The 21,731-nt window shown below is 36.1% G+C and overlaps 1 protein-coding gene across 4 annotated transcripts in view; it reads left to right on the forward strand.

Moving 5' to 3' along the window:
• The window catches only part of ADGRL4 (adhesion G protein-coupled receptor L4), a 140,774-nt gene that overhangs the window by 83,417 nt on the left and 35,626 nt on the right, over window positions 1-21,731 (forward strand). For all 4 annotated transcript variants that reach the window (XM_061411482.1, XM_061411484.1, XM_061411486.1 and 1 more), the window contains 7 exons: window positions 5,207-5,277; window positions 6,068-6,247; window positions 6,352-6,535; window positions 7,869-7,985; window positions 11,581-11,783; window positions 18,440-18,613; window positions 19,859-20,062. In XM_061411482.1, coding sequence (XP_061267466.1) covers window positions 5,207-5,277; window positions 6,068-6,247; window positions 6,352-6,535; window positions 7,869-7,985; window positions 11,581-11,783; window positions 18,440-18,613; window positions 19,859-20,062 — 1,133 coding nt within the window. The remainder of the gene's footprint in view (window positions 1-5,206; window positions 5,278-6,067; window positions 6,248-6,351; window positions 6,536-7,868; window positions 7,986-11,580; window positions 11,784-18,439; window positions 18,614-19,858; window positions 20,063-21,731) is intronic.

Raw genomic sequence — 21,731 nt, forward strand, 5'->3', positions numbered from 1 at the left:
TTTTGCTTTCTTTTATTTTTTCTCACTTCTGGATTTCATGAAAAATATTAATTCTAGTCTGCTGTCCACTAGCAGCTTTACTTCAGCCCAAACTGGAAAGTTTTCCCTAATGATTCTCAAGAGCCAACAGCTGTCACCCCCTCCTTTATTTCTGTCGTGTGTGTGTGTGTGTGTGTGTGTGTGAAGTGACAGTTTATGATTACATGTGTATAGAAATTCAGGAAGAGATAGAAGGTGCTAGGGCAGCATTTATTCCTTTAAAAGTAGAGGACTGGATATCTGGGTAATACAGATCATGACTGGGGGCTTTTCAGATGGCACAGTGGTAAAGAATCTGCCTGCCAAAGCAGGAGATGCAGGAGATGTGGGTTCAATCCCTGGGTCTGGACGATCCCCTGGAGGAGGGAATGGCAACCCACTCCAGTATTCTTGTCTGGAATATTCCATGGACAGAAAAGCTTGGTGGGATACAGTCCATGTGGCTGCCAAAAGTAAGACATGACTGACTGAATGAGCACACACAGACAGATCATGACCAAATAGCCTTGGCAGAAGAATGAGGCGTTTTCTACTGCTTTTCCAGGCCCGCTAATCATCTTCTTAAATCCAGTACCATCACCTATTTAGCAAATGGAAATTTCTTTAAGAACAGATGAGACTTACTACCTGGTGGTATGAGGTTTAATGGGGGTTGAGGAGGGTGTTTATACCATTTTTGCATTTTTAAAATGAGAAATTTGGATCAGCTACATTTTGTATATCTAATGAGATGACATTTTAATTGTATCTTGATTACTCTCCCTTTATAAAAAGGCAAACAGTATCGTGCTACTCTATTCGTTTTTAAAAAATCAAATTATATATTCAGAATTACAGACTTATTCTCTAACATGGAGAGCTAGACTTAGGAGCACAGAAATTTCTGCATTAATTTAAGGTAATTATCTGGACTATTCAGTCCCTTGGAGTCATTCCATATTGGATCTTTGCCTACTGGCAGAGTATTTATACTGTCTTTGTAATTTTAAGATATATTTCACTTTTCATTATAGTATGTAAAATTTTAAATTAAGAATATAAATTATGTGAGTTTATAACCTATCACTTTTATTGTAGCTTTGATATATACTGAAAATCTAAGACTTAATTCTGTACAATTTGTTACTTTATCTATGATGACTATGTATCAAGAATGATGGCAAAATATACCCTGAACAAAAGTTGTAAGTTTTAATAAGATTTTAAGGACACTGAATCACACATTCTGCTACATCTTAATTTTTTCAGTTAACTTATACAGAAAAATGAGGGGCGTCCCAGATGATGCTAGTGGTAAAGAAGCCTCCTTGCCAATGCAGGAGGCATAAGAGATATGGGTTCAGCCCCTAAGTTGGGAAGATCTCCTGGAGTATGAAATGGCAACCCACTCCAGCATTCTTGCCTGAAGAATCCCATGGACCAAGGAGCCTGGAGGGCTACAGTCCATAGAGTTGGAAAGAGTTGGACACATATCCCTTATGACTATACAGTGGAAGTGAAAATAGATTTAAGGGACTAGATCTGATAGACAGAGTGCATGATGAACTATGGATGGAAGTCCATGACACTACAGGAGACAGGAATCAAGACCATCCCCAAGAAAAAGAAATGCAAAAAATCAAAATGGCTGTCTGAGGAGGCCTTACAAATATCTGTGAAAAGAAGGGAAGCGAAAAACAAAGGAGAAAAGGAAAGATATACCCATTTGAATACAGAGTTTCAAAGAATAGCAAGGAGAGATAAGAAAGCCTTCCTCAGTGATCAATGCAAAGAAATAGAGGAAAATAATAGAATAAGAAAGACTAGGGATCTCTTCAAGAAAATTAGAGATACCAAGGCAACATTTCATGCAAAGATGGGCTCAATAAAGGACAGAAATGGTAGGGACTTAACAGAAGCAGAAGATATTAAGAAGAGGTGGCAAGAATACACAGAAGAACTGTACAAAAAAGAGCTTCACGACCCAGATAATCACGATGGTGTGATCACTCACCTAGAGCCAGACATCCTGTAATGTGAAGTCAAGGGGGCCTTAGGAAGCATCACTATGAACAAAGCTAGTGGAGGTGATGGAATTCCAGTTGAGCTATTTCAAATCCTGAAAGATGATGCTGTGAAAGTGCTGCACTCAATATGCCAGCAAATTTGGAAAGCTAAACAGTGGCCACAGGACTGGAAAAGGTCAGTTTAATTCCAATCCCAAAGAAAGGCAATGCCAAAGAATGCTCAAACTACCTCACAATTGCACTCATCTCACATGCTAGTAAAGTAATGCTTAAAATTCTCCAAGCCAGGCTTCAGCAATATGTGAACTGTGAACTTCCAGATGTTCAAGCTGGTTTTAGAAAAGGCAGAGGAACCAGAGATCAAATTGCCAACATCCACTGGATCATTGAAAAAGCAAGAGAGTTCAAGAAAACCATCTATATCTGCTTTACTGACTATGCCAAAGCCTTTGACTGTGTGGATCACAATAAACTGTGGAAAATTCTGAAGAGATGGGAATACCAGACCACCTGACTTGCCTCTTGAGAAACCTGTATGCAAGTCAGGAAGCACCAGTTAGAACTGGACATGGAACAACAGACTGGTTCCAAATAGGAAAAGGAGTATGTCAAGGCTGTATATTATCACCCTGCTTATTTAACTTATATGCAGTATACATCATGAGAAACGCTGGGCTGGATGAAGCACAAGCTGGAATCAAGATTGCTGGGAGAAATATCAATAATCTCATATGTGCATGATGACACCACCCTTATGGTAGAAAGTGAAGAGGAACTAAAGAGCCCCTTGATGAAAGTGAAAGAGGAGAGTAAAAAAGTTGGCTTAAAGTTCAACATTCAGAAAACTAAGATCATGGCATCTGGTCCCATCACTTCATGGCAAACAGATGGGGAAACAGTGGGAAACAGTGGTTGACTTTATTTTTCTGGGCTCCATAATCACTGCAGATGGTGACTGCAGCCATGAAATTAAAAGACGCTTACTCCTTGGAAGGAAAGTTATGACCAACGTAGACAGCATATTAAAAAACCACATTACTTTGCCAACAAAGGTCCATCTAGTCAAGGCTATGTTTTTTCCAGTGGTCATGCATGGATGTGAGAGTTGGACTATAAAGAAAGCTGAGCACTGAAGACTTGATGCTTTTGAACTGTGGTGTTGGAGAAGACTCTTTGAGAGTCCCTTGGACTGCAAGGAGATCCAGCCAGTCCATCCTAAAGGAGATCAATCCTGGGTGTTCATTGGAAGGACTGATGTTGAAGCTGAAACTCCAATACTTTGGCCACCTGATGCAAAGAGCTGACTCACTGGAAAAGACCCTGATACTGCGAAAGATTGAGGGCAGGAGGAGAAGGGGACGACAGAGTATGAGATGGTTGAACGGCATCACCAACTCGATGGACAGGGTTTAGGTGGACTCCGGGATTTGATGACGGACAGGGAGGCCTCGCATGCTACGGTTCATGGGGTCGCAAAGAGTTGGACACAACTGAGCAACTGAACTGAACTGAAACAACTTAGCATGCACATATGGAAAAATGAAGCTTTGGAAAGAAAATGGGCTACTCTTTTTTTTTTTTTTTGCCCTCCAGGTTATTCTAAACTGAGTTGTTCAATCAGTTTAATACTAGAAAACAGAGAATGTTTGTTTCTAAATGTGTTTTTGAAATTAGATTATTATTTAATTAGGAATAAACATTGCATCATCAATGATGGAAATTATGACTTAATAATTTTGCTGATGAATCCTGCTGTTCAGAAAGCAATTCAAGTGTTGGTCTATGAATAACATTTTCAATATACTGTCCAAATGGATTGACCAAAAGAAAGTTGAAAATATATGCAGCTAAGTTTGCCCTGTCCTTTTCCAGATGATGGCACTTGTCTTGCTTTCTTATGTAATTTGATATGAAATTACTAACAGTATGTAATACTATTATCAACAAAGTAGCAACTATATGAGCACTAGATTAAAATCTTTATTTTTCAAATATTTCCAGATATTGATGAGGACAGTGAATCATTTGCCTGTGGTGAAAATGAACTGTGTAAAAAAATTAATGGTGGCTATAACTGTTCCTGCAGGGAAGGTTATCAGACATCCACAGGAAATCACTGTTTATACCTATTGATAGCATTTATTGCCAAAATAAATATACTATTTAATTTTATATGTTATCAAAGCACTATGGGGACTTCTCTGGTGGTCCAGTGGTTAAGACTTCACCTTCCAATACAGGGGGGTGCAAGTTCAATCCCTGGTTGAGAAACTAAGATCCCACATGCCTCACAGCCAAAAAAGTGAAAGTCACTCAGTCATGTCCGACTCTTTGCAACCCCATGGACTATATAGTCTATGGAATTCTCCAGGCCAGAATACTGAAGTGGGTAGCCTTTCACTTCTCCAGGCGATCTTCCCAACTCAGGGATCAAACCCAGGTCTCCCGCATTGTAGGTGGATTCTTTACCAGCTGAGCCACTAGTAACAAATTCAATAAAGACTTTAAAAATGGTCCACATCAAAAAACAAAATCTTAAAGCACTATATAAAATATGACTGCATAGTTTTGAAGTATCAAAGAGCTACATCTTCCAAGAAACGTGCCAGTAGTCCTTTATCTACAAAATGAAATAATGGAAGATGTTTTATTTAATGGCAAATGTAGATCACATGTTTTATGTAATTGTTGTTTAGTCACTAAGTCATGTCCAACTCTTGTGACTCCATGCACTGTAGACTGCCAGGCTCCTTCTGTCCATGGGGTTTCCCAGGCAAAAACACTGGAGTGAGTTGTCATTTCTTTCTCCAGGGGCTCTTCCCAACCCAGGGATCAGACCCCATCTCCTGCACTGGTAGGCGGGTTCTTTACCACTGACCCCATATACCCTATTTCCTTTCAGTAACTATAATTTTCTATTTTCCATAAAATAGTTTGCATTTTAACAAATAAAAATAAGTGAATTTTTATGAGGAGTAAAACTTAAATAATAATAAAAAATGTTTTAAATAAATGAACTTTCATGAATAAATAAAAATAAAACTCAAATGTTAAGAATGTGTCTTAATATCTAAATAAGTGAGCAAAATCATTGGAATCAATATAATTATCTTAGGGAAAATATTTTTTGAAACTTAATACATAACTATTTTTTTCTACAGAAATTGTGAATCCAGACTGCCATTTAGATAATGCCTGTGTTGCTGAAAATATTAATAAAACTTTAACAAAAGTGAGTAAAAGAGTTGAATTAAATTTTATTCTGTTTTGACATTTTAGTTTCAGTTATAATCTTTCCAAAGGCACATTTTTTTTAAGAGTAACAAACTGTTGATCTTCATGTAGAGTTGAAAATATTTACATATAAAGATCCAAGTATTTTGTTTGGGTGTCAGATAAAATTAATTTGAAAATCCCCAAAATACTGAAGAAGACATATATTTAATATAAGTTACTTTTTCACTATTCTGTACACTGGCAAGTTATTACAACGTGTTAAGAAATTTGGTGGGTAAAATAGTAAAAACACATTTTGATCACAGGCCATATCCACATTCTAAGGAGACATAGTTGTATGCAATTAGATTTTGTGCACCAAAGCAATATTATTCCAAAGAGTAAGACGTCCATGAAATTATTGTCCTATGATTAGAAGTGAGTTTCAACATGACTCATTAGCAATCAGGTAAAGCAAATTGCCATTTTATCATGTAAAAAAATTTCTGGTTTACTAAAACCTAATTCAAATTAAGTCATAATTTATTATACATTTTAAAAGCTAGTTTAAAATGATAAATTCAAATGTACATTGCCTTTCTGAAGTAACTTCTGTGCTTTTTAAGCTATTTGCTAATCCTTTATAAATACTTTCAGGTTTCATTGCTTCATGTTGGGATTTAGTTGTAGTCTGATAGCTTATGTGTAGGAGTGAAAAAAACATATTTAACATGTAACCTGTATTCTTGTAAAGACCCAATAGTGCTTTAAGCTGGTTTTCTTTTTCTGAACTCATATTTGTTCAGATTAGACACATAGAAGAACCTGTGGCTTTGCTACGAGAAGTCTATAGAAATTCTTTGAAAGATCTTTCACCGATGGATATAATTGCATATACAGAAGTATTAGCTGAATCATCCCCATTATTGGGTTATATGAACAGCTCGAATTCAGCCAAGGACACCTCTTCTAATTCAACTCTTACTGTAAGTATGTTGAGCTTTAACTCAATATAAGTTTAAAAGTTTCCTTACATCTGTGATTAATGTAAGATTCCAACATTTTTAAAAGGTACACTTTTTTTCAACAGGAATTTGTAAAAACTCTGAATAATTTTGTTCAAAAGGATACATTTACAGTTTGGGACAAGTTATCTACAAATCAGAGAATAACTCATCTCACAAAACTGATACATACTGCTGAGCAGGCTACCTTAAGGATATCTCAGAACTTTCAAAAGACCACTCAGTTTGATACTAATTCAAGTGATATAGGTAAGAAGTCAAGGTCAATTTCAAGGCAATAGTGTTTTCCAAAGAAGCCATTCTCAAAAGAGATGAAAAGTATCTACACTGCCGTTAATTAAATTGGCAGTACAGACATAAATGATGAAGCATATCACAAGAGTGGGTATGAATGAAGTTTGAATAAAAAGGATGAATGCATGAGATTTGTCTCCTACTTGCAACTTTCACCTTTTCCTATTTCTGAACTGTTTATCATTTAAATGCTCAGAGAACCTTACTTCCTTGTTATCTCATGACTTGGCAGGATCTGTCTTGACCGGTGATAGTATAAATAGATTTTCTGGATGTAATATATTTAAAGTCAAACTTTTATTGAATTATAACCCATATAAAGACAAATGTACTTATCAAATGAATATAAGTTGATGAATTTTCACAAAATGAACACATCTGTATAATAACACCTCAGAAGACCCCTCATCCCCCTTGCCAACCACTCCTGACCCCTAAAGGTAATGCCATCCTGACTTCTAACACCAGTTCACAAGCATAATTTTTATTGTTTCTGCAATAATCTGATTCTTATTTTTAACATTGAAATCCTTTGGACATATATCTTTGTCATGAATGTAGTATATTTTAATTTCTCATTAGGAATCATTTGCCTTTCAGTAATATAAAGCAATTAACATAACAAATTAGAATATTTCCTGCTTTATGAAATCTCATGCTTGACACTTTTAAGAATCTGGATCAAACTGAGCTTGCCTGTAAAGTTGCTCTGAGGCAACAAGGTACACTTTCTGAAATAATCATCGCATACACCTCTATTATATTTTCTGGATACTATCCTGCTGTACAGTAGTAGATATACAAAAATCTTTATGTCATCAGGACTCACCAGTTACTCAAAATTAAGATAACAAGCATTGTGACTCACAAATTTCTGTATCCGTTCATGAAAAAGGTGACTATGCACAGGTAAGGAAATTATCACTCAAGAATTTAATTCAGTCACTCTGTATATAATAAATTACGTTGTAGATATAATCCTCTAATACATTATAATTTCTTGTCTGCTTTAGTAATTATGATTTATAGCTTCTTTGTGTACATATTTTCTTTTATTAATAGAGATAGAATTAAATGATGAATGCTGTAGTGTAATAAAAAAACTATGAACTTGAATTAAATTTTTAAATACACATTATAATGTCTAGACATCATGTTCAGAATACATTCATTCTACCTGATGTAATTAAGAGTTGAAATATGATAATGATGGATCAAGTTCTTTCTAACTAAATATATTAATTAAACTAACGTCAGAGAATTTATTATTTTCATATTTTTGTTTCAGCTCTCAAAGCTTTCTTTTTTGATTCACATCACATAAAATATATTCATCCCCATATGAATATGGATGGAGATAATATAAAGATATTTCCAAAGAGAAAAACTGCATATGATTCAAATGGTAGGACTTTGACAAACTTATAAACAATATTTCAATGTTTTGCAATAAATACCATAGATTTGCTTGTATCATATGTGCTTATAACATGTGTGGTTTTCTATAGAAAAATATGTTTATACGTAGAAATTCTATATTTGTATTTGATATTTTTATTATGATAAAAATACCTGGGGAGAATTTTAGCTCATATCTAGATTCTTCTTGTCCTTGACCCTCCAAATCTGTAATTGTCTAACACTGTTAGGATCCCAGTGGAAATATACAAAGGAACTGTCGTTTTATTCCTCATTTTGCAGCAGTCAGTGGATGCCATAATTTTAATAAAGTCCTTTTAATAGTTCTTCTTCAGAAATCCTTCATATTCCCCATTGTGAGCCTGAATTTGGGATTGTGTGAGGAAGACAAATAGAAATAGTTTTCAAAAAAGGTAGAAAGTTATTGTTTAAGCTTGAATTTCTCTTCTGTTCATTTCTTAGTCTTTGTACAGTAACTCTTCAACTACACTAAAGGCAGGGTTTCTTAAGAAATGTGACCCAAGAGTGCTAGTACTAGCAGATGACTTTATAATTATCTAACTAACATCCTCATTTTATGGACAATAAAACTAAAGCACGAGAAGTTAATGGATTTATCTCTATATATGTAACAGATAATACAGAACTAAAACTTGAAGGGAAGGAGTTAACATAGAAATCAGCCCTGAACAGGTTTTCCTTGTCACCTAACCACAGACAAGCTAGCAGCTGCTATTCTAGTTTAACCATTTATCTGTCCTCAGTGCAATGCACTTAGGAAAAAAAAAAAAAGTAACAACCCTGCTGATAATAGAAATATTGTTGTTTTCATATAGGTCAAAATATATTACCTAAAGAAAGCATGATTATAATATTTTCTCAAAGCAAGTATAGGTGATCATACATAAAATGGAAAATATATGTAATAATACACATATGTCACTTTATAGACATCATTTTATTTAAAAAAATACATTGTCTTTATTGTTAAAAAGCAGTTTGTGCTTTCATTCTCAGAAAAAATATCTTTTTAAAAAAATTTTTACAGCACTAATGGGAAATGTGTTTCTAATCCATTGATATTATCCTCTCAATTTTTTTCTTGTCATTTTTTATTCAAAAGTAGGGAACAGATGGCCATAAAAAAGCAAAAATAACTAAGCCATACTGCCATTGGACCCATGGTTCTTACCCCATTATATCATATTCTAATTAACCAAGCACACACATAATATTTAGGAGCAAATCCAAAGAATGTGTTAAACTGTTGTATTTTCAAAGACAATTTGAGTAGGATTTAGAAACTGAGAATAAAGACATTGAGAATACTTATCATAGTGACAGATGATAAAATTGTCATGGAATTAATATCTCAAAGAGATCCTGTCTGAGTGTACAGTAGGTTTGTTATATTTCATAATCATGCATGCAAACTCTGACATTTGAAAGGAACAGTAATACTGGCTCTCAAGAATGCAGAAGAAGAAAATTTGTTTTCCTCAAGGTTGAATCTTTAAAAGAAGGACAAGTGTAACAAACTGATCAAACCCATTCAATGATGTCTACATGCAATTATTCGTTTATTGACAAAATCTGTTAATGAAAACACGTATTAGTTAAAAGCTGCATAATGTCATCAGTAGGAAAATACAGGAGGCACAGATGGATTTTTAATATTTTTTGTGTACTGAATTTTGGTGTCTGTCATTAATGAATGAACTGGTTTACAAAAATAGATACTGAACTGATATGAAAATTAAAAGCCAGATCAGGCCTAGAATTAGTGAGAAATTTAAAATAGGTTCCAAATGATAAAAATGAACAAATATTGAAACTATATTCAGAAAAAAATTAAAAAGGTATTTTGAACCATTCCATGTGGTATGCATCTTCTTTTACTCAAAATTGATGTTAAAAAATAGTTTCCTTTAAAAAAGATAGGAGTGATTCATAGTTTTAAATCCATGTTATCTTTATGCTGCTTCATTTGATTTTGAACCATCCCCTCCTACGACCTCTGAGAAGTTGCTTTTGTATGAATTTGTTCATCAACTGGACTAAGTCAGGTTCACCTAAGAGGTTTCCAGGTTCTGCTTCTGACCCAGGTCTGTCCATAGCAAATGCTGGGTTAGCTGCCAATCTCCTAGAGCCATCATAATTTCACTAGATCAAACATGGTATACTAACATTTCTCTGAGCTGACAGTTTAGGAAAATATGTAACGTATCTGAATATCAGCAAGACTCTTAGCGGTGTCTTTGGTACCTTTCTAGACTGAGATAGAAAGCATATTGATATATTTTTGCAACTTCTAGCTCACATAATGATATCCAAAGAATACTATTTACTAATAAATGTATTAAATTGTGATGTGGAGAGTTCCAGCTTTGTATCACAATCCTTTGTTTTTGATGACATTGTCACATTTGTATTAATGATTGTGATTATTTTGTGCTTTTCAGATTATTTACTGGTGTCACAAATTTGAGGAAACAAATGAATATGGTAGAGTTATTCCTAAGTTGTTCAAGCATCGAAGCAAGCATATAATGTTTCCAGTTATTAAGTATAGCAATAATCATCTTAATATAGCATCTTAAATTTTACAGACAGCTCTCTCATATAGTGACAGTACATGGTCTCCACCTTATCCAAGTAGATAGCCAGGGGGAGTATCACTATTCACTCATGATGTTTTACATGAGAATGTTCATGTTTACCCAGGGACAGACAAGTGTAAGCAATGACTAAAACCAGAACTTCTAATTCTAAATAAATAAATTCTGAATATAAATTCCTCAATTTACTGTCTATTATTCTATACAGCAGAGAAGTTACATGACGTAAGTGAAGATGGGAATTTTAAAAGACGATAGATGCTGATGTTGAGTTGTTCACACAATTAATATCAGTGATAATGAACTTCTACAAAAACAGAGGCAATTTGAGATCCACTAAAGTAGGTGCAGAGTCCAGGCTAAGGAAAAAATAGTCATGAGATAGTATGGACTGATCTGGTAACATTCCTAGTATTGGGTTATGTGCTACATCTGGGGAGTCTGAGGGTGCAGATAAATGGCTGCCTTGAAAGCCAATAAATTCCCTACCCTGAGACTGCGTATGTCATCAATTTAAATAGGAAACATTTCAGTGGGCATGAGGCTGAACTCAGTGGCATCTCACAACTCTTCAGTTATAAACTTTCGTAACACTATAAAGAAATATGTATTTTTTGTTATACAATAATTTTTTACCAGTATCTTTCTAATTCATACACTTGTCCAGCAATGTAGTAAGTCAAGATTTTATTTTTCAAGTAAGTATACCTAACACCTTGGTTCTTACTCAGCACTTAGATGTAAATTTATCTAGGACAGAATTTCTCCTAACTATAGTTTGTGCCAAGGAGATGCTACAATCCATGATCAGAGTCATAGAGGTCAGAGAACCTGTTTTAATATTGTTTGATGATGTGAGCATAGATATAATAAGACCCACATTTCAGTATCTGGGAATGTGTATAACTGCCTCTTCTATGTTTATTTTAAGAATTTTTCTGAATGCCTTTATTTGATTGACAGGCAGTGTTGCAGTTGCATTTTTATATTATAAGAGCATTGGTCCTCTGTTTTCATCATCTGACAACTTATTGGAACCTCAAAGTTATGATAAAGCTGAAGAAGAGGGAAGAGTCATCTCTTCAGTAATTTCACTCTCAATTAGCTCAAACCCACCCACATTATACGAACTTGAAAAAGTAACATTTACATTAAGTCACATAAAGGTAAGTTGAAATTCCAGTGACTATTGATTATTATTGTGAAACATTCAAAGAAATGAGTTTTTTTGTTGTGTCACTTTAATTATATGTGAATTCTTGAGTTTAAACCTACAAATTCAAAATCAAAGAGTAAAAGGCGAAAGATTTATACGATCTGAAGAGAAACCAGATTCATTTTGATATTTGGCAAAACTAATACAATTATGTAAAGTTTAAAAATAAAATAAAATTAAAAAAAAAAAACAAAGTCAAAGAGTAAAGTGATTTCAGCTAATTTTTCTATAAAATATTTTGGGGGCTTCCCCAGTGGCTCGGAATTTGCCTGCCAATACAGGAGACAAGGGTTCAATCCCTGGTCTGGGAAGACCCTGCATGCCACAGAGCACCTAAGCACATGCACCTCAACTATTGAGGCTGTGCTCTAGAGCCCAGGAACCGCAACTGTTGAGCCCACATGCTCCGAACTACTGAAGCCCACATCCTAGAGCGCATGCTCTGCAACTAGAGAAGCCACTGCAAAGAGAAGCCCACACAAGGCAGCTAAAGCATAGCCCCTGCTTGCTGAAAGTAGAGAAAGCCCACACAGCACTGAAGATCCATCACAGCCAAAAATATTAAAACAAATAAAATGAGCTAAATCAAAAAAATGTGTAGCTAAAAATAAATAGCTTGGTACTTTCAGTGCTTTTTATACTTTCTAATGAATACCAAAGAATTTTAGGTATTTGATCTCTGAAATTAAACTACATTTTAGTTTTAAAAGTACATTTTTCATTTTGGAAATCTCTGTACCTTTAAGGAATAAGTTATAAAAACATATCAAAGAGACAAATATTACTTTTGTAATGAGGGAAATGTTTGGTTAATAATTGTCATATAAAACAATATTTCGAGGGATTTGGGTGCTGATTACAGTGAAATCATAGAGAAGTTTATAATGTTTTTTCCTAAAGAAAGTATCTGAGACCACTTTACTCTTTTTTTTTTCACTTTACTATTTTATTGTTATTCTAAATCTTTTTTCAAATCCATATATAATTAAAACCATATAATGAAAAAAATATGATTAGAAATAACCAAGCATTTAGGTTTTCTATAGACCTAAAAGTGAACGGGAAAACAGGAAATCATATGGTTTGCTGCATACCGTTGATGGTTTCTTGGGCTTTCAATTGAATTTCAGTCCCAGTACATGATTAAAGTGCCTCAGAAGCTCCATTTAGAGAACCTTGAAGCTGGGCAAGGTTGTCATGCAAATTGAAAATTGTATTTGCATGTTTATGAGAAACAGGGGACTCAAAGAACATATAGTCAACCTTCCATATCCACAGGTTCCACATCCATGAATTCAACCAAACACAGATGGAAAATATTTGAGGGGAAAAAATTCCAGAAAGTTCCAAAAAGCAAAACTTGAATTTATTGCAGGCCATCAATTATTTACATAGCATTTACATTTTATTGTATATTATAAGTAATCTAGAGATGATTTAAAATATCTGAGAAGATGTGCATAAATTAGATGCAAACCCTATTTTCTGGAAGTCACTCAAGCATCTGTGGTTTTCAGGATGCACAGGAGTCCTGGAATCAATCACCTGTGACTATCAAGGGATCACTATATATGCTTACATACAATCCAGATTTGTCACTGTAAAGAAAGATGCCTGATGTAGAGAGAAACTAAAGTGTATGGAAAATCCAAATAACTAGTAGCTCAGACCTAAACATTGATAGGCATTCTGCTGAGGGAAAAAGAAGGAGTGAAATGTTTTAAGAATGGAAAATAAGTTTAGATATTTTCAGATACTAAATGCAAATGACCTTTTGATCCTAGAAAAAAATACATTGTTCTTTTACGTGGTCTCATGGTTTTTCTATGTTATTTTAATTGGGGTGTAATTGCTTTACAATATTGTATTAGTTTCTTCTGTATAATAAAGAGAATCAGCTATATATGTATAAATTTCCCTCCCTCTTGAACCTCCCTTCCACCCCACCCCCCATCCTACCCATCTAGGCCATCCAAAGCCTTCAGCTGAGCTCCCTGTGCTGTACAGCAGTTTCCCACTAGCTGTTTTACATATTTGTTGTTATTCTTCAGTTACTCAGTCATGTCTGACTCTTTGCAACCCCATGGACTGCATCATGACAGGCTTCCCAGTCCTTCACTGTCTCCCAGAGCTTGCTCAAACTTATATCCATTGAGTCGGTGATGCCATCTCATCCTCTGTCGTCCCCTTCTTCGCCTGCCTTCAATCTTTCCCAGCATGAGGGTCTTTTCTAATAGGTCAGTTCTTCACATCAGGTGGCCAAAGTACTGGAGCTTCAGTTTCAGTATCAGTCCTTTCAATGAATATTCAGAGTTTATTTCTTTTAGGAGTGACTGGTTTGATCTCCTTGCTGTCCAAGAGACCCTCAAGAGTCTTCTCCAACACCACAGTTCAAAAGCATCAATTCTTTGGCACTGAGCTTTCTTTATAGTCCAGCTCTCACATCCATACATGACTACTGGAAAAACCATAGCTTTGTCGGCAAAGTAATGTCTCTGCTTTTTAATACGCTGTCTAGGTTGGTCATAGCTTTTCTTCTAAGGGGCAAGCGTCTTTTAATTTCATGGCTGCAAAAAACATCTGCAGTGATTTTGGAGCCAAAAAAAAAAAAAATCTCTCACTATTTCCATTGTTTCCCCATCTATTTGTCATGAAGTGATGGGACGAGATATCTTGATCTTAGTTTTCTGAATGTTGAGTTTTAAGCCAGCTTTTACTCTCCTCTTTCACCTTCATCATGAGGCTCTTTAATTCTTCTTCATTTTCTGCCATAAGGGTGGTGTTCTCTGCATATTGGAGGTTATTGATATTTCTCCCAGAAATCTTAATTCCAGCTTGTGCTTTGTCCAGCCCGGCATTTCATATGATGTACTCTGCATATAAGTTAAATAAGCAGAGTGACAGTATACGAGCTTTGACATACTCCATTCCCAATTTGGAACCAGTCTATTGTTCCATGTCTGATTCCAGCTGTTGCTTCTTAACCTGCAAACAGGTTTTGCAGGAGGCAAGTAAGGTGGTCTGATATTCCCACCACTTTAAGAATTTTCCACAGCCTTAGGAAGCATCACTATGAACAAAGCTAGTGGAGGTGATGGAATTCCAGTTGAGCTATTTCAAATCCGGAAAGATGATGTTGTGAAAATACTACACTGAATATGCCAGCAAATTTGGAAAACTCAGCAGTGGCCACAGGACTGGAAATGGTCAGTTTTCATTCCAGTTCCAAAGAAAGGCAATACCAAAGAATGCTCAAACTGTCGCACAGTTGCACTCATCTCACACGCTAATAAAGTGATGCTTAAAATTCTCCAAGCCAGGCTTCAGCAATATGTGAACCGTGAACTTCCAAACATTCAAGCTGGTTTTAGAAAAGGCAGAGGAACCAGAGATCAAATTGCCAATATCTGCTGGATCGTCAAAAAAACAAGAGAATTCCAGAAAAACATCTATTTCTGCTTTATTGACTATGCCAAAGCCTTGACAGTGCGGATCACAATAAACTGTGGAAAATTCTGAAAGAGATGGGAATACCAGACCACCTGATCTGCCTCCTGAGATATCTGTATGCAGGTCAGGAAGCAACAGTTAGAACTGGACATGGAACAACAGACTGGTTCCAAATAGGAAAAGGAGTACGTCAAGGCTGTATATTATCACCCAGCTTATTTAACTTATATGCAGAGTATATCATGAGAAATGCTGGGCTGGAGGAAGCACAAACTAGAATCAAGATTGCCAGGAGAAATATCAATTACCTCAGATATGCAGATGATACCACCCTTATGGCAGAAAGTGAAGAAGAACTAAAGAGCCTCTTAATGAAAGTGAAAGAGGAGAGTGAAAAAGTTGGCTTAAAGCTCAGCATTCAGAAAACTAAGATCATGGCATCCGGTCCCATCACTTCATGGCAAATAGATGGGGAAACAGTGGAAATAGTGGCTGACTTTATTTTTCTGGGCTCCAAAATCACTGCAGATGGTGACTGCAGCCATGAAATTAAAAGATGCTTACTCCTTGGAAGGAAAGTTATGACCAACCTAGATAGCATATTAAAAAATAGAGACATGACTTTGCCAACAAAGGTCCATCTAGTCAAGGTTATGGTTTTTCCAGTGGTCATGTATGGATGTGAGAGTTGGACTATAAAGAAAGCTGAGTGCCAAAGAATTGATGCTTTTGAACTGTGGTATTGGAGAAGACTCTTGAGAGTCCCTTGGACTGCAAGGAGATCCAACCAGTCCATCCTAAAGGAGATCAGTCTTGGGTATTCATTGGAAGGACTGATGTTGAAGCTGAAACTCCAATACTTTGGCCACTTGATGCAAAGAGCTGACTCATTTGAAAAGACCCTGATGCTGGCAAAGATTGAAGGCAGCAGGAGAAAGGGACAACAGAGGATGAGATGGTTGGATGGCATCACCAACTCAATGGACATGGGTTTGGGTGGACTCTGGGAGTTGGTGATGGACAGGGAGGCCTGACGTGCTGCGGTTCATGGGGTCGCAAAGAGTCAGACACGACTGATCAACTGAAGTGAACTGAACTGAACTGAATTGAATAGTTTGTTGTGATCCACAAAGTCAAACCTTTAGTCAATGAATCAGAAGTAGATGTTTTTTCTGGAATTCTCTTGCTTTTTATGTGACCTAACAGATGTTGACAATTTGATCTCTGGTTTCTCTGCCTTGCCTATGTGTTGGTAGTTTGGTTTAGTCACTAAATTGTGTCCAACTCATGACCCTGACTGTAGCTGGCCAGGCTCCTCCCTCTGTGGGATTTCTCAGGCAAGAATACTGAGGGGTTGCCATTTCCTTCCCCAGGGGTTCTTCCTGACCCAGGGATCAAACCTGGGTCTCCTGCATTGCAGGCATATTCCTTACTGATTGAGCCACCAGAGAAGCCAATATAATTTTATGCATGGTAGTGTACATATGGGCTTCCCTACTGACTCAGTAAAGAATCTGCCTGTGATGGGGAGACCTGGATTTGATCCCTGGGTCAGGAAGATCCTCTGGAGAAAGGAATGGCCACCCACTCCAGTGTTCTTGCCTGGAGAATCCCAAGGACAAAGGATCCTGGTGGGATTCAGTCTATGGGATCGCAAGATTTGGACGCAGAATAGTGACTAAACCACCAGCAATATTTTCTTTAATAAATATTTAATCTGAAGATTTATGTTTGATTCTGCTTTACTCCACTTATCAATGATTTGTTATTGTTGTTTAGTCACTGAGTCATGTCCAACTCTTTTGCAACCCCATGGACTATAGTCTGCCAAGCTCCTCTGTCCGTGGGATTTCCCAGGCAAGTATCCTGCAGTAGGTTGCCCTTTCCTTCTGCAGGGGATCTTCCAAACTCAGAAATTGAACCCACATCTCCTGCTTGGCAGGTGGATTCTTTACCCCCGAGCCACCAGGTCTTAAATACAGTTTTGACATATCTTAGTCTCTTAATACAATACCCTCTTCACAAGGCTCTTTGGAGGATCAGATTAAACAAAGTGGGTGAGAAAGCACGTGGTTAACTGTAAATTGTTATATAATTGTAAATAGTTTTATTTCTAAAAGCTAAACTAGCATAGATATATAGCATTCTATGAATAACTTATTAAAACTTAAAGTGCATTAGGTATTGTATTGTGATTAGTTAATATATGATAAGGAAAACTCTGCTACGTATTGAACAATCATCCTGTAATCTATTTGATCAGCCCCTGTGATCTATGATCTTACACTCACCACACTTTACCTCATTCATTACTGGAACTGCATTGGCTTCTAGATATATCTGGAAAACGTTCGTTGAGTCTCACTTCAGAGCTTTTCTGTTTTCCATTCCAGCTGTCAGAACCCTCTGTTCCCAAGTCTTTAGGGCTCACAGTGTCACTTAATTGAAGTATTTTCTTAAACATCTTTTCCTGTGAGAAGCCTCCTCAAGATTAATCCTGCTCTCATTTCCCTGGCGTTTTTAATAATTTCTCATCTTCTCATTAGAATATAAAGTCAGCAATACAAACACTTTTTCTGTTTTGTTCAGTGTTTTATTTTTAGCACCTGGATCAATGACTAACAGCTAGTGCATACTCAATAAATATTTGTTGAAGATAATAAAGATATGTCATGCCCCATTCTAGATAAGATACATGATAGTGCTCAGTTGTGTCTGACTCTTGGCCACCCCATGGCCTCTAGCCCTTTGGGCTCCTCAGTCCATGGAATTTTCCAGGCAAGAACACTGGAATAGGTTGCCATTTCCTCCTCCCGGGGATCTTCCTGACTCAGGAGTTCAACCCTGGTCTCCTGCATTTCCTGCATTAGCAAGCAGATTCTTTATCACTGAGCCCCCTGGGAAGCCCCTACGTGATCTCAGTTGATAATAATTCTCACAACTACATGAAACAGAATTGATCAAATATAGCATGGTCGTAGGAAAAACTTCAGTTCTTTCACACAACAGCAGCACTCTCTTATTAGTGTTGATTTTATGCTTTACCTTTTAGGCGTGGTCTTAATTATATTGTTATGCAAAATAGTATTTTAAATATAACTGAAATGATATCATATGTGTGACTCTTTTCTCATCAGTGAAATGTCTCTTTTTCAGACCACAGATAAATATAAGAGTCAGTGTGCGTTCTGGAACTACTTACCTGACACCATGAATGGCAGCTGGTCTTCAGAGGGCTGTGAGCTGACACACTCGAATGGTACCCACACCTCCTGCCGCTGTAACCACCTGACACATTTTGCAATTTTGATGTCTTCTGGTTCTTCTATTGTAAGGCAATTTCCCACTTCATATTTCTAAATCTGGCTTTGCTTTTTTTCTTGTTTTTCACGTTGTTCAAGACAATAATTAATTATTATATGTTCTTTGGATGTAAATAGCATATTTAATTTACTGATATGATCTCAACATTACCTTTTTTAGTCTCTCTTTTCTTACCTGCGTTCTATGACATATAGTTTAAATCTTTGATTGTTTTTAGTGTAAGACTTACCAGTTTATAATAGCTAGTAGGTTATATATCAGATTTCTATCCAGACTTTAGTTTTTAATGCTGCTTTTAGGAACCATTTGTACATTTTAAAGGATCATGAACTTTAAGGGCTTTTCCCTTTGTATTGAAAGTTTATTTTTACTGATGACAGATTCATTTAAATCTCTGATACCTGGTCAGTAAGTGTTATTAGCATATCTGTAACAAATACAATTTTTTAATAATGTAGAATGCCACAGAATTTTAGACATGAAAAATCTCACTAAAGTAAAAAGCTTCAGATTATGTATTTTACATCATAATATCTTGCTTTTACATTGTATGATTTTTTTATTTTGTAATCTTTAGATTGCAGTCTCATTTCTATACAAAACTTAGAATTCATCAAATTCTTATTGTGACTAAATAAATCTGCCTAACCGTAATGTCAGTGATAAAAATTTTTTTTTTTCCTGAATGAAAGGTGATTTTTTTCTGAATGTTAAATAAACTAAGGTGCCTCTGTTATGTATATAAAACCATCTGGTTAGAGTGAAACCAAACTTTCCCATTTCAAAGTCTCTCACCTATACTATTTTGTTATTCTATTTTTGCAGCATTTATGATACCTTCATTTAATGTGTTTAAATGAATTACTGCATAGAAATAAGACTTATTCTTGTCACTGATAAATCTGCTTTAATTAACCATTTTCACATTACAATAATGAATTGCCTTGCTAATATCAAGAAACCGATGGTGATAACATTGTTAAACCATATACTAATATACACTATGCTTAGAAAAAAAATCACTAATTATAGAACTGTTAAAGTGCTATGTGATTTATATCAGATTTCTGTGAATATTAAGCATATTCAGAAGTACAAAGTTTTCTCATCTAAATGCACATTTGTATTTTTACATTTTAGGAACAGTTTGATTAATGTTTCACCGAAAAAGAAAGTTCATTATATGTTGCAGTTCCTTTGACAAGCTACTGAGTTAAGTCTCTTAACAGCTGTATTATTATTTTCCCTTAGGGTATTAAAGATTATAATATTCTTACAAGGATCACTCAGCTAGGAATAATTATTTCACTGATTTGCCTTGCCCTATGCATTTTTACCTTCTGGTTCTTCAGTGAAATTCAAAGCACGAGGACAACAATTCACAAAAATCTCTGCTGTAGCCTGTTCCTTGCTGAACTTGTTTTTCTTGTTGGGATAAATACAAATACCAATAAGGTATGTAGATCTCTCTTACTCTCTGCTTTCTAAATTTTTACTTTCCTAAATATATATGTAATAGAAACATGAATTGGAATTAAGGGCTTGGTGGAGCAAACACACTATATACTTTGTTCTTAAAGCTTTTCTAAGTTTGAAATGCTAACATATATTAGCAACTTGTTGATTTAGTTCCATTAACCACGGTGGCCCTCATGATGAACTGTAAAAAGAAATAACCTTGTTTTGTTTTGGTTTGGTTTGTTTCTACATGGCCATTAAACAAAAGTAGAGGGGAGAAAGATACTAGAAAACAAATGTTTATCATATGACAGGGACAGAACACAAAAGAGGTTAGAATTCATAGGTTGAAATTTGATAAATTAGCTCAGCCTAGTAACTGCACTTTTGTAATAACCATTTTCCACCATTAATGATCTAGAGCCTTGTCAAATATCTCCCATATTGATTTAGACTGACCTGAGGTGAGATAAAACAAGCAATAACTTTATTAGGTGAAATGACTCTGAGAGCAGATGGGAAGATAAAGACATGGAGAGCCATCAGGCCGAGATGCAGGTCTGAGCCTGAGTGAAGAAGGAAAGAAGGAAGAAGGGACTAGTGGTAGAAGTAGAAGCACCTTGGGCTTCCCAGGTGGTGCTAGTGGTAAAGAACCCACCTGACAATGCAGGAGATGTGAGAGATGCAAGGTCCATCCCTGGGTCGGAAAGATTCCTTGGAGGAGATGGTGTGGAAACCCACTCCAGTATTCTTGCCTGGAGAATCCCTCACAGAGGAATCTGATGGATTACAGTCCATGAGGTTGCAAATAGTTGGACACAACTGAAGTGATTTGCCATGCACAGAAACACTTTAGAAAGCAGGGCAGTTGAGGAAAGCTCAGCTTGCCTGTGAAGTAGTCCTTTCAGAAGACCCTCAACCAAAGTCACATGGCAAGTCTCTCAAGAAGAGTAATGTCTTGCTGTGCTCAGTCAATGGCTATCAGCAGTCAGTCCTAAAGGAAATCAACCCTGAATATTCATTGAAAGGACCGATGCAGAAGGTGAAGCCCCAATACTTGGGCCACCTGATGGGAAGAGCCAACTCATTGTAAGAGACTCTGATGCTGGGAAAGATTGAAGGCAAAAAGAGAAGGGGGCAGCAGAGGATGAGATGCTTGGATGGCATCACCAACTCAGTGGATATGGATTTGAGCAAACTCTGGGAGATAATAAAGGAAAGGGAAGCCTGACATGCTGCAGTCCTTGGGGGTCTCACCAAGTCTGACATGACTTAGCGAGTGAATAACAACAACAGCCATCAGAAATCCTGGGCACATCAGTGGCTTTCCTGTGCAGCTGCTGCAGCCCACTTTGCAGCTGGAGACCAGAGAAATACATCAACATGACCACAGAACCTTCAGTTGCCTCCATATTTCCATTCTTTTTAGTGATCTTCCAAGTAGTGAGGGTAACCATCAGTTATCAATGTTCTCTTCTGAAGTAGATGCCACAAAGCACCTATTTAATATAATATATGCTAAATTGTAAACTCCATATCTGTTTTTGTTTGTTTTTCAATGGTATTTATAACATCATTCATTTTTGTGTATCCTCACTATCCTCCAATGCATAATTCCCCTGTCTTCATCCCATCATTATCCTTATCACAAAACTATTTTTTTCAG

This window comes from Bos javanicus, chromosome 3 (assembly GCF_032452875.1).
Source record: "Bos javanicus breed banteng chromosome 3, ARS-OSU_banteng_1.0, whole genome shotgun sequence".
NCBI classification, from domain to species: domain Eukaryota; kingdom Metazoa; phylum Chordata; class Mammalia; order Artiodactyla; family Bovidae; genus Bos; species Bos javanicus.